The sequence below is a fragment of the Hipposideros armiger genome, unplaced genomic scaffold (assembly GCF_001890085.2).
Source record: "Hipposideros armiger isolate ML-2016 unplaced genomic scaffold, ASM189008v1 scaffold_457, whole genome shotgun sequence".
Classification (NCBI taxonomy): domain Eukaryota; kingdom Metazoa; phylum Chordata; class Mammalia; order Chiroptera; family Hipposideridae; genus Hipposideros; species Hipposideros armiger.
In genome coordinates this window covers 591,039-604,386 of record NW_017731807.1, presented here as the reverse complement: position 1 = coordinate 604,386, position 13,348 = coordinate 591,039, and the positions used below count along the sequence as shown (strand labels likewise).

Here is a 13,348-nt window from a genome sequence, read left to right as displayed (position 1 = left end):
ATTATCCAGTCCAGTCTTCCTGGAGGACAGGAGCCTTTCCCTGCAAAAGGTCATTCCCAACAGTGCTGGACACACCGCCCCAAGCAGAATCTTCTCCCACCCAAGAAATCCAGTCCCTGACACAACCCTTTGCCAGAGGATCTCCAGCCTACGGGAGCCTTGGCTGTGGATGGGGGTCATGGCTGCATCAGAGAGAAAGCTAGGGAATAAATAGGCAAGTGTTGGAAACAAACTAAATGCCCACAACAGGAACAGGCGAGTAATTATACAAATAACAGCACCTTCATGAAAGAAAATATTTGCCTACTAGAAGTACCTATTTTCCAAAGAAAATATATCCATATGGCATATTTCCAATGACATGGGAAAATAAAGATTATACGTGTGCACATATTCCTGCCATATATAAAACTGTATACAGAGTTTGACGTCTCAATTTGTTAAAAAGGAGTGGCAGGGGAGGGGGACTGGGAGGCGACTGAACATAGGCTTGAAGTCAGATAGATCTGAGCTCAAATCCTGACTGAGTCATGTGACCACGAGTAGGTTATTATCAATTTCTCTGGGCCTTAGTTTTGATAACGATGTCCATTTCACAATGTTGTGGTGAGAATTTTAAAATGTGATACATGTGAGATGCTTAACATAGTGTCTGGAACATAACAGACATTCAGTACACAGTAGCTATTATGACTAGCATTGTCATTATTATTTAGAAAATATACCAAAATGTTCATTGCTAATATGTCTGGGGAGAGGGGTGTGAGTGATTTTTATTTTCTCCTGTGACTTATCTGCATTTTTTCAGATGTTGCTTACTGAATGTGTTTTCATTTTTGATTGAGGGGGGAAATGGTGATGTGGCAACAGAAGCGGGGCAAGATAAGTAGAGAGAGAAACTGGTGTGGGCATGCAGGGCCCTGGGCTGGAACCAACATGGGTGGGGGTAGGGCAATTACCTGCAGCTTCCTTTGCAGAGCACCTGTGTGGCAGGCCTCCCCCAGGGCCGCCTGCAGGGCGTGGGAGACCACGTGGCGCATGCAGGCCTCAGGTGTCTGCTGCACCTGGGCTGCCTCGATCTCCAGCAGCAGGGCACTGCACACCGAGGGCGATATCAGCTCAGGATCCACAAAGAGGAACACTCTGAGGGCAGAGGTGGAGGAGGGCGATGCTGACGAGGATGACTACTGGGAGAGGAGCCACTGGAGGGGTACCCTCAGAACCTTGCAGCCCCCCCCCCAAGTTATTTAGCTTCTCCAAAACCAGGAGTCACAAATTCAAAGATTCTATGGTGGGAGGGGGGGGCAATAAGGAGTGGTGGGGACTGTGGCAAATAGCATAAATGGCCTTTCTACAGGGGCAGCTGGTCCCTCTCTGTCTCTCTAGTTTTATGTCTAGGTAAGGTCCAACCTAAATTCTGCTCCCTTCCTCAGTGTTCTGGCTCCAGGGCCCCTAAACCCTTCCTCCTGAAACTGGAGCTCTGAACCCTGAGTGAGTCCCATCTTCTCTCATCTCCCTTATCACACCAGAAAACCAACCTCAGCCACCCTCTCCTCCTCACTCAACTGTGTCCTCCCAACCTCTCCAGTGCTTATTCCTAAGGATCCCTTCACCTCCCTGCACCCTCCCTGAACACAGAGCCTCAGAGGTATGTGCCTGCATGGGAGGAAGCTATGTGCCCCCAACACCCTCAGGCCTGTCCCCAACACAGTGATACTTCCTCAGTCTTATCTAAAGGGTGAGGCACACACACAAAGCCTGCAGATTTCATGATGTGACTGTGGCTTGAACCCCTTCCATTATATGGATATTCTGAGCTGCCTCTGGCTGCCTGGATGGTTGATGCTGCACCATGGCCAAGGGCAGGATGGCAGTGAAACAACAGAACTCCAAAGAGGCCAGTGGTCCTGCCCAACCTCTGCATATCAGCAGGAGAGCTCTGAATCCGGCCCCAGAAGAAAGACCTATCCTGCTTTCCATGGTCTCCAGAGAAGGACATGCCTCATCCACCTTGAAAACACACCCCGCTACTGGACAGAAGCTGTGCTGGGCTCCTCTCAATCCAGCCTCCTGTTTTGTCCTCCTGTCAGTGAGCAATCATACAGGCCCAACACCTGGGTAGGGTGGAAGGCAGCACTTTGTCGGGGCCACTCACCTCTCCTGGTAGGGATAAAGTTCACTCCTCAAGTTCTGCTCGGCAATGACCAGCCGTTGGTACAGGGTCCCTGCAAAGCAGACCACTTTAGCCAGCCAGCCCGTCCCTCACCCCCACTCCCCACCTTCCCAAAGGAGGTGCCAGGATTTTTGAGCTCCCCAGAGTCCTGGAGAAAAACGAAAGACCTTGAGTGCAGCTGAAGTTGCAGCATGGGAAGGAGGAAGCGGGCAGCTCCTACCTGGGACGGCTTTCTCTGTTTTCAGCCTTATGGCACAGTCCAGGGCAACCGTGCAGTAGGGTGCGGGCAAGGTCAGTAACCTCATGCAAAAGGCATAGGTCCTCCGGTAGAGCTCCTCCGTGATGCCTGTGGCCTGGCCGAAAAGGAGGAGTTGAGGTGCCTAGAGCCCGGGGTCACAAAGGGTCCTGGCTGGGTGGGGTGGGGTGGGAGAGGAGGCAGGTAGGAGAGGCCCTGACAGTAGGACCTGGGCTACACTTAAATCTACACCTTCAGCCTCTTCCCCCAGTGTCTATCAGACATCACCTGCTTGACACCCCACTCAAACTTTCAAAGAGGGAAATTCATCCCATCCTGTTCCTCCAGCAAATCAACTCCCCTCCCAACCCTTCTGCTCTTTTGGGGCGCACATGACCCCACTGCCTCCTCAGTTTTGTCTCTTCATCTATAAGGGAGAAGGCACAGCAGAGAAGCCAGTTTGGGGCAGGCAATTCAGGAGTTCTTCTAGCCTCCTGCCTGGCCAAGAGTGAGTGTCCACTGAGGGAGAGGACAGTGTCTAGCCCAGTCACTCGCCGTGGATCACCATGACCCTCCCAGACCCTCATCCCCAGCTCACCTTAGTGAGCACGTACATTAGAGTGTGCAGCAAGGGAATGATGACACGCCGGACGTCCTCCCTTTCTGCCTAGAAAACAGGGGATCACGAGACATTTATTGGGCTGGGGGTTGAGGGGGGCTCACTACATCCTAGGAAGAGGCAGTTTGGGAGTGTAGAGGGATGGGCAAGTGACAGGGTGGAAGGCAGCATCCCACCATGCCAAGGGCCACAGTCTGCCCTGGTAGAGGAGGAATGGAATATGGAGAGTGCATAGGTGTGGGAGTCCAAGCATCAGGGTGTTGGGGGAGGGGAGGATGCGGGGCGCTCCATGGGGGAGGGGCAGCATTGATGCAGGGCAGGAGCTGGCGGCAAAGCGACAGGCAAGTCCCCAACTTGGAGGCTCCCTTCAGCACAGCGTTTCCCAACCAGCAGTATTCAGAGTATTGAGAGGCATGAAGGATAACCACAGGGGGTAGAAGGATAATTTTGAACATTTTTAATAGTTATGCATTTGTGTTTATAGGTGTTTTCTGTTTCTATCGAGTGATATGGGTTTTCCATTGATGGTCATGTTATGGGTTTCTTTTTGAAATATGTTAACTCAGGTTAAATAATGTGAGTCGGTGTAAAGAAAATATTGCTTATAGAAAAGTACAGGAGGGAAACACATGTGGTAAAAATTATGCAGATGGTCCACAAAGGATCACAGTTTTAAGGATGCAGCGCTGATGGGACAGAGTCCCAGGCGGATTGGCCTCTCTTCCTCTAATCCCTGTTGGCCTCCCCAAAGCACGGGAGGGAACCCACCTTCTCCAGTTCTCTGAGTAGAATTCGGACCAGCGCCGGACTCTTACCAGGATCTCGCTCCACCTTCTTGTGCAGGGACCATCTCCACATACCTGGGCCAGGAGAAAGGGGAGCCCCGCAAACCAGGCGGGCCGGGCAGCTCTTAGAGGAGATTCGTGTGAGCAGGACGCTGAGTCCTGGAGCCCCAGCCCATGATTTTGACCAGCCACAGGGCTGACCCCTCAGCTGGGTGCTTGGCTCCAGGTGCACATGGGTGGGCTTCTCATGTGTGTGGGAGTTCTGATCTCCCACTGTGAATTCCCAGGGTAGAAAAGAGGGGAGGTGGGACATGTGCGTGTGGTTTATGGAGCAGCAATGCTTAGTGATCAGCACCTCAAGCAATGTTCCAGAAGTGAGGTGGGCCTGGAGGGTCCAGAGGAGTTTTATTTGCAAGGGGGGATGGGGAAGGAGGTTAGGAAAGAGGGCTGCAGATCCCCAAGGCGCTCTGCCACAGTTACTGGCAGAGTGAGCCCGGGACAGAGAGTCTTCTGGGTCCTTCGGTCTCCAAGGATTTCCAGCAGGATGGGGGCTCGGCTGGGAGCCCCTCACTCTGTGAGCTCCAAGCCCAGGCCTTTTCCAAGGAATGCCTGCAGGCTCTTACCTTGGTTCCTCTGCACGGCCGGGGCCTGGGTGCTGAGCTCCCGCAGCACTGCGTGCACGCTCCGCTGGAGGTCCAGCTCCACATCTGGGCAGCAGGGGTGGGGAGAGCTTTAGGCCAGGAGCTTTGGAACTCAGCCCCCTGGCCTTATCGTCACCCCCACCTCTACTCTCCCTGAAAATGTCTTTTAGCTCCTTCTATGAGCCTCAAGAGGTACCCGGAAGTAACCACCTTAGAGCTGGCAGCCAGCATACAGGCCAGGGCTGGAATACATTTTTTCAATCAACATCCCTGTTCTTTGTAAAATCAGAATTTCCCAACGTGCAGTATATATACCACTGGTGGCACACAGACATTTTAGATGGTACACAAAAATGTGGATGCACTTTTTTTTGAATTTGAATAATGATGCACACAATTTAATTTGTATTAGAAAAATGTATATAACTAGCTCCTCAGCCTATGCATGAAGCTAAAATTAAAGTTGATTTAAAGAAATTTATCAGATAATGACTCCCTGACCAAACTTTACTTAGGCCCTGTAGAGCCCTCTTCTGCACCAGGCCCTGACCTTGGCCCCTGTCCTGTTTTTGCCCTGCCTAGCCCAGTTTTAGCAAGAATCCTGCTGTCAGTCTGTAGAGAATCCCCCACTTGATATCGATGGAGTTCTTCACACCCATCCTTGGTGTATAAGTTCTTGACATGCCTCTAGCATCGTGTTAGGTGAGTTTAATAAAAATCCCCCCACCGTTGACTTCTCTTCTTAGCAATTGTTCATCCACTGGCCCTTGTACTCTGTTCGCTGGCTGTGAATCCCCAGCTCTCTTTACCTTATTCAAAGTTGAGCGGATGTCTCTCCCCTAATGAAATACTCTTGAATAAAATCTCCCTTAGAGTTTTAACAAGCATCAGAATAATTTTTTCTTTGACAGTGGTATGTTGACATGCCAAAACTGTGAAGGTGATACAAAAATAAGTAGCTGACATTTGGAAAGGGTGCTAGCCATGAGAATGCACCACTGATCTCCCACTACAAGAAGTTTAATGGGCCAGGGTGGGGGAGCTTTGTGCTGCTGTGCTGTGAAATCCATCGTTTTGTGCCATGGCCACACTTCCCAGCCAACACAGAGAGCAGCAGGGATTCTAAAGCAGGCTCATCCTGGGGAGATGCAAGCCTTCTCTGAAGATGGACTTTGGCTCAGGGATTCCCCAACCACCCTGCTGAGCCTTTCTTGATTACCTGTCTGTCCAAGGCATTCCCACCCAACCTTCCTTCCCTTTCACCTTCATTCGGAGTCAAGTCTTGCCTCGCAGTCTGACAGCTTGCTCTCCAAGCCATCACCAGTTTGCTCTCCATTTTCTCTCCCACAGATGTTTCCCCACATAAACCCCTGCATATCTAATCCTGTCTTGGTATCTGCCTCTTGGAGGATCCGACTAGCACAGGAAGTATGGGAGACACTCCTCGTACCAAAAATTCCCCATTATGACTAAAGCCGACCAAGAGTTTGTCTTGATAGACAAGTGTGCATTCTCTGGTTGTCAACCAACACAAACCACATGCCTCATGGGTTCCTCTTTTGCCTTAGCTGTCACGAAACTTACAGCCAAACGGGCCCAGCCTCAAAAATCACCTCATCTCTTCTTTGTTCCTCTTTGGTGTTCCTGCTTTATGTTCTACTTAACATATATCTTAATTGCCACAGATACCTCAGGGGCCTCTGAAGTAGATAGGATAGAAATTACAAACTGAAAAAATCAGCAGGTTACCGTCCAGGAATCAAAATGTGTTTAGGCCAAGGCACCCGATGCCCTGGCACAGACTGGCCCTTCCGTGGCTCTGGCATGAGCTTGTGCAAAGTGTGCTGGGGCCACCTGGCATCTCTGAAACCCCCACTTTCCTCCTGCCTTTTACTTGTCCCCCTGGACCATGTCAAGACCTGCTCCTAAGTCTCCTCCAGGCTGAGAGCAGGCAGCGAGCGGGCAGGCTGTTACAGCTTATGTTTGCCCACCTGGCCACTCTACTGGGCAGTGCAGCATCGCCCCAAATTGGAAAGGAAATCATTTAGCCTGGCATGGAGGCTGGTCACTAGCTGTCCTTCCATCTACCCATCTCCATCTTGCATGAAAATTTAATGCAGAGTGAGTTATTAAAAAATAATTGGTGTTAAGCCTGCCTTCCTTCCTTCCTTCCTTCCCTGCTTCTTTCCTTCCTTCCTTCCTTCTTTCCTTCCTTCCTTCCTTCCTTCCTTCCTTCCTTCCTTCCTTCCTGCCTTCCTTCCTTCTCTCTCACCCCTCCCTTCCTTCCCTCACTCTCCACCCCACCCCATGTCTATCTCTCTCCTTCCCTGTGGACTGCACACCAAAACTTACAACTGTGATAATTGTGATCTCCTCCCTGCCCCCTCACTAGAAGGGCAGACAAGTCTTTGTCCTCTGAGCTTCAGTTTCCCCTGCTTTGCAAAAGGAGTTAAGTTTTTATGTTTCAGAGAAAAAATAGAGAAGTTGCCAGTAGCCCTGGGAGACAGTCCCAAATAAACTTCGTTTTCGAAAGTCTGGGCAGCTGGAACAAACTCTCAGGCTTTCATCCACATCTGGCTAGCAGACATGTTTGAGCTTGTACAGTGTCTTAAAAATTGAATTAGCTGCCAACATTTACAAATCAGGAGACTTTGCATTCAAGTTGGGGTTTTTGGCATCTCTTGAAAGTCTGCTGACACAGGACATGCATTCTTCTCATACGTGACAATCGACAGGACCTGGGAGCAGCTGCCCCCTTGAGATGGGGCACAGGTTCTCTAGTTCTTCCTAGTTCCCATTCTCCTTGTTTCACTGATCCGCATCCTCTCCCCAGACCCAGTAGTTTGAGACTCCTGGCTATGTGATTGAGACAATCAAGCTGAATTGTCTTAAGGAGATGAGGCGGAAGCCTGCTGCATCTAGTTAAAGAGGAAAGTGGCAACCCAAGAGTGTGAGGTTGGATTCCCCAAGGATTATGGGGCGCGAAGGTTATGGAAACCCTGGGAATGAAGAAGACCTAGCTGGGACATAGCTTACTGGTGGTAGCAAAGGTCTCAGATGAAGGCATCTAAGCAATAAACTATGCCCTTGAATGCTACTGCTGTGGTCTCCTGAGCCACCTTTGCCAGAGCACAAGAATGCCTCCAAAGGAGCCCCCTTTCTCCCAATGGACCATCCAAGCCTGGCCAAACTGTTCCGGGGGGCTGCAGCTACAGTGGACTAAAGACCACAGACTTTTCTCACCATCTAGACTTTTCAAGCCCTGGGATTTTCACAAGATCCCAAGTTGGAGGAGGCACCTCAAGTAAATGACATTAGAATTCATGCTAATTTTTGGAAAATGAGGACTTGAAGCTCTCAGTTTTTTTATTTGATTAAATAAAAGAAAGGAACAGGATATTTCTTTGCTTCAAGTGTCTCCGGGTTGTTCATATATGATACGCATGTCTAACATCGTTCTTGACTCAGAACTGCCAATAAATAAATGGCATTCATTATTATAATCCTCTCCTCCATCCAGGCATGTAAAATATTACTATCAGGTATCCATATTGCTATTAATACCTAACATTAAATAGCACTTGAAAGGCATACACTCAGGGAGTCTTACATACTTGTAGGTGTGGCAAGACAATAGTATGTGCTCATCAAACCAATTTCATTTTTATCATACATAGGTAGATGGGAAGACTGCATTTCTCAGGGTCCTCTGGAGTTAGATAGGAGCCATATGATTGAATTCTGACCTATGGAATGTGGCAGAAGTGATATATGCCACTTTCAGGCCTGGTCATAAAACCCCCCTGCACTATCCTGCAACCACTCTTTAGCCATTCTGTGGTGACCTTGGAAGACAGGTGTTGAAGATGATGGCACCATGAGAGGGAAAAAGCCTCAGTCTCTGAAAGACTGTTTGGAGCCCAGGTTGGATGGTGATGTGAGAAATGAGCATTTTTTGTGTTAATCCATCGATGTTGGGTCATTTTTTATAGCAGCTAGCTAGCATTCTCTAACTGACTCATGATTATGCAAAGTGTTTTTTAACTTACGTGGTCTGACAATTAAGTTCGCGAACTCATCCTAGAAAAAATGCTACACACCTCATTGCTCAATATCAATATGGTCATCTTTGAAGCACTCCCCTTGGGAAGCTATGCACTGATGCCAGCACCTAGTCTAGTCCACCCTTCAAAGCAATTTTGGAACTCTTTTTCTGGAATGACCATCAGAGCTGTCATCATACTACCCTTGATGTCCTGAATGTCATCAAAATGTCTTCCTTTCAACATTCCCTTTATCTTCAGGTAAAGAAAGAAGTCAGTAATGGCCAGGTCAGGTGAGTAGGGAGGGTGTTCCACTACAGTAATTTGTTTACTGGCAAAAAACTCCCTCACAGATAAGGCTGTGTGAGCTGGTGCATTGTCATGATGCAAGAGCCATGAATTGTTGGAGAGAAGTTCAGGTCGTCTAACTTTTTCATGCAGCCTTTTCAGCACTTCCACGTAGTAAACTTGGTTAACTGTTTGTCTAGTTGATACAAATTCATAATGAATAATCCCCTGATATCAAAAAAGGTTTGCAACATTGTTGCAACAAAGTTCGCAAACTTAGTTGTCAGACCTTGGGGTTTGAATGCAGAAATAAATGCCCTGCTAAAGTTGCCTAAAAAAAGGTTCCCAGGTAGCTGAGTGGTGCGTTGGCTTGGGATGCCAGCTCTGAGCAGCAGGGCCCCGGTTCGGATCCCACATGAGGGCCAGTGATGCTGCACCCTCTACAGCTAAGATGGTGAACAACAGCTCGACCTGGAACTGGGCTGCTGTGAGTTGCCGGCAATGGCATAGGCTACAGTGGGGCTGGCCAGCAGCTGGTGTGCACTTTTGTGAGCTTTTGTGAGCAGCCGTCCAATGGCCAGCGAGCAACTGCCTCACCCGGGAAGAGCGCAATGATAGTACCAACACGGGCCAGTGAAGCGACGTCCTCCACAACTAGACTGAAGAACAAAAGGACAGCAGCTTGTTTGTTCCCCTTCCCTAATTCCCCAATAAAATTTTTTAAAAAAAGGTTCCCAACTCTAAGACCAGGGTTGATGTCATTATAGCTAAAGAAACGATAAGGCAGGAAAGAGAAGAAAGGTCGACAAGGTGCTGACCAGGTAGGTCCCCCATAGTTCACAGTCCACTCCTCAATTTCAGGCCACTGAAAGCTGTCCTAGGACTTGGCAAAGCTGTCCATTGCCTTGTGATCCTAGACAGAGTCAAATCTCTCCCCAGCCCCCTCTTAGGATTATTTGCATTTCTCCTGGTTTCCAACCTTGGCTGCACATTAGAATCACCTGCAAAGCTCTAAAAATGCCAGTGCACAGCCCACCCCAAACCAATTAAATCAGGTCTCTGAGGGTGGGGCCTAGTAATCAATTTTTAAAAGAATTCCCCAGGAGAATCTAATGTACACCCAGAGTGAAAATTACTGTCTTAGGTGATAAGCTTGGAGTTGTGGATACTTGATCTGTTAGTCAAGGAAGGAGTCAAGTGACAAGATGCTCAGAGTTCACAGGGGACAATCATCCCTGAATTAAGGATGAAGGTCACAGCATCAGGCACTGGCACTGCTCCTGTCTATCATGGTTGTGGGAGGGATTTTTAAAAATACAATTGGAGAAAGTTATTTCTTTCTTGTTTTTCTTTCTTTATGTTGTTCATTAGCTTACTTTGTAAAAGCTTTGTTCAGAAATGTAACCGTTGCAGATACCAGTGATCTAACTCTCCTTTGGGTGCAGCCATGCCATTCATAAAATCTATGATTTTTTTCAAGCAGACCAGTTTTTGTCTTTTGGAAGTTACCCCATACCCACTTGTGATGGTTAATTTTTATGTGTCAGATTGATTGGGCCACGGGGTGTCCATGCATTTGGTCAGACGTCATTGTGGGTGTGTCTATGAGGGTGTTTTAGATGAGTTTAACATTTAAATCAATAGACTGAGCAAAGCAGACTGCCCTCCCTAACATTGGTGGGCCCCATCCAATCAACTGAAGGCCTGAATAGAACAAAAGGCTGACCCTCCCCCAAATAAGAGGAAACACCTTCTGTCTGGCTGCCTTCCAGCCGGGACATCATTTTTGTTTTTCCTGCCTTTGGACTAGAATTGAAACATTGGCTCATCCTGAATCGTGAGCCTGCTGGCCTTTGAACTGGAGCTCCATCACTGACTCTTCTGGGTCTCTAGCTTGCTGATTGCAGATCTTGGGAGTTGTCAGCCTCCATAATCATGTGAGCCAGTTCCTTATAATAAATCTCATTCTATATTTGTACATACATCTTACTGGTTCTCTTTCTCTGTGGAGACACCTTGACTGAAATGCCCATAGAGGACCATGGCATCAGGATGGGGAAAGCTGGTGGAACAATCAACTTAATATATCCTCTGCCTTCCCAGCTGAGGAGTGGAGAGTGAGAGGGGTGGACATGCCCACCCAGATGAGAGGATTACAGGGACCCTTAGGTTATTTGGTATACCCAAAATTATTGCCAAAGGAATTAAATTTGTAATTTCTAAGGAATGCGTCCCTCAAACTAGGGTGTTGAGAATTGTATTTTTTTACTCCCTGGATGTCAGCCATCAGAACTAGCACCCCCTCCCTGAAATGGAAATGGAAAAGCACCAATGAACGCTTTCTGGTCCATCCTTTTAAAAATTATTATAAAACCACTAACCCTGGGTCCCATTGCCTCATGTCAGGTGAGCCATAAGTGAGAAGATCATGGTTTGTTTACGTATGCAGACTGGAATTCCCAGGGCAGGTTAGCTCTGTACAGGTGAATATCTTTTGGTGCATGTTGTATTTATTAGTTTGCATTTCAAAGGGTGACTTCTTCCTGACTTTGATCCTTGAGCTGGGGTCCATCCTTCTGGAGCCCATGGGTCCCCACCTGCTCACCACTGGACCTCACTGACTGCCTTTCCAACCAGAGGTGAGGACTTGCCTGAGAATCCCTTGGTGTGCAAACCTCTCCATCTCAGCATCCCGGCTCAGCACCCAGATGCACCAATGGCCAGAGCAATATAGCTCATGCTCCTCCTCCATCCCATTCCTAATTCCCCCTCACACCCCTCACACCCATGATGAATAAAGGCTCAGCTTGTCCTAAAAAGGTTTTGCAATCTTGCCCATGTTTGCAGAGATGGCAAAATCACAATACCTTTGGCGCCCTTGAGACATTGCTCTTTTGCATCCCTCAGAGTAAATATCTTACTTTTCAGATGCCCCTCTTCTTAACTCTGGGACCCTAAGGGCTATAGGAAGGTGGGAGAAGTTGAAAACAATGTCAACTTGGGAAGAGAGCCTGGCCATAATGGGAAAACTACGCTTCAGAACTCCCAGGGCTAACATCCTAATTTGGGGACATTTCTTTCACCTATTGGAATTGGAGGGGGTGTCATTTGTTACATCTTTGGTAGTGGATGCCAGTGGTGTCACCTGCCCAGCAGCCCTTCCTGCTCACTATAGTCCTGGTGAGACTATGGCCCAGGTGCCCTGCTTTGCACTGGCCTTGGAGTGGGCACAGGACCAAGCCAGCCAGCAACTCTCTCCCCTTCTAGGTGAATCCTATGATGATAATGGAGAGCTCTCTGAGGTCACTGTCTCTCTCTTCCTGTCCTGGTGGAAGATTCTCCCTGTTCCTTGTCCTTTCTGCTATCTGGTGCTTCAGCTGTTCCTTCAATGCTTGGTCACTTTTTAAAGAATTAAATTAGCCACGTGGGTTTTTATTGCCTGTATCTAAAGAACCTTTATCGGTACACCTGTCTTCCTAAAACACAGCATGATGTGTGTTTAATTGTTATCATTAAAGTGGGTGCCAAATAAGTTGGTTTTGAAATATTTAGGAGATTTTCACAGTGCTGGCCCCATCACTATCCTCCCAGCGCAAACCCCTTCTGGTTTGAGACAACTGGGAATATTGCGACACCAGGATTCACAGGGCTTGCCTGACTCAGCTGGATCTTCAGACTGGGCGAGGCTCTCTGATGGTGAGTGGGGTGTGGAAAGGATGCGTGTCTTAGGAGTGATAACCTGGTAGCTGTGCCTCCTTGGGGTGTCGCCTCCCCTTTTCCAGGACAGCACCCTTCAAGGGCACTAGAGTCGATGCCCGGTGGCCTGAGGAGAGTAATCTCTGACTGTTAGGTGACATTAATTGATACACATCTTGGGGGAAGGGTCATCTCTCCTTGTTGCCTCAGGTTGATACAGGGAGAAGAGCCTGGGTGTTGGAATCAGCCAGACCTGGGTTTCAATCCTGGCTCTGCTACTTTCTAGCTTTGAACACATTACCTAACCTCTCTGAGCCTCAGTTTCCCTTTCAGTAAAATGAGGATAATCATACTGATCTCCCTACCTCACAGAACCCTTCTGACATCTGCATGAGGCAACCTGTAGTGAAATCACTAACAGCATGGATACTGGAGCTAGACTGTTGGGTTCAAATCCTGATACATACAGTATCTATGTGACCTTGGGAACAACGCCTGTCTTCTTACACTTTCCCCTTCTGTAAAATGAGAGTAGCGATAATATTTATCTTGTGGGGTCTTTATAAAGACAAATGAGTTAATATTTGTCAAGTACTTTTATTACCACGTGATATATTGTAAGCTCTGTAGAGTTTTTTGTTAAACAAATGCAAGTGTTTGGTAACACATCTTGGCTATTATTTTCATTGTTCCCAATGTCCGGCTCAGTGACCTGCAAACAGTTGAGGATCAGACAAATGTGTGGATGTCCATCCCTCAAGGTGTTCTCATCTTTGGGCAGCTGAGTTAACATCTCACAGCCTGGCTGGGTGGAGGTGGTCCTGCCAGCCCTGGGGACAGTCTCACCTGCAAGAGGGGCCTTCCCCCT

At 48.2% G+C, this 13,348-nt stretch overlaps 1 protein-coding gene across 7 annotated transcripts in view; it reads right to left on the bottom strand.

The window, feature by feature from the left end:
• PIK3R6 (phosphoinositide-3-kinase regulatory subunit 6) overlaps window positions 1-13,348 on the bottom strand; it is a 65,627-nt gene that overhangs the window by 34,455 nt on the left and 17,824 nt on the right. For 4 of the 7 annotated variants that reach the window (XM_019665970.1, XM_019665976.1, XM_019665972.1 and 1 more), the window contains exons 3-8: window positions 4,436-4,519; window positions 3,796-3,887; window positions 3,007-3,075; window positions 2,394-2,526; window positions 2,156-2,225; window positions 960-1,143 (exon numbers count right to left, since the gene is read on the bottom strand). In XM_019665970.1, coding sequence (XP_019521515.1) covers window positions 960-1,143; window positions 2,156-2,225; window positions 2,394-2,526; window positions 3,007-3,075; window positions 3,796-3,887; window positions 4,436-4,519 — 632 coding nt within the window. Of the gene's footprint in view, window positions 1-959; window positions 1,144-2,155; window positions 2,226-2,393; window positions 2,527-3,006; window positions 3,076-3,795; window positions 3,888-4,435; window positions 4,520-13,348 lie in introns of those variants that run through there. The other 3 variants (XM_019665971.1, XM_019665973.1, XM_019665975.1) reach the window with 3 other exon arrangements.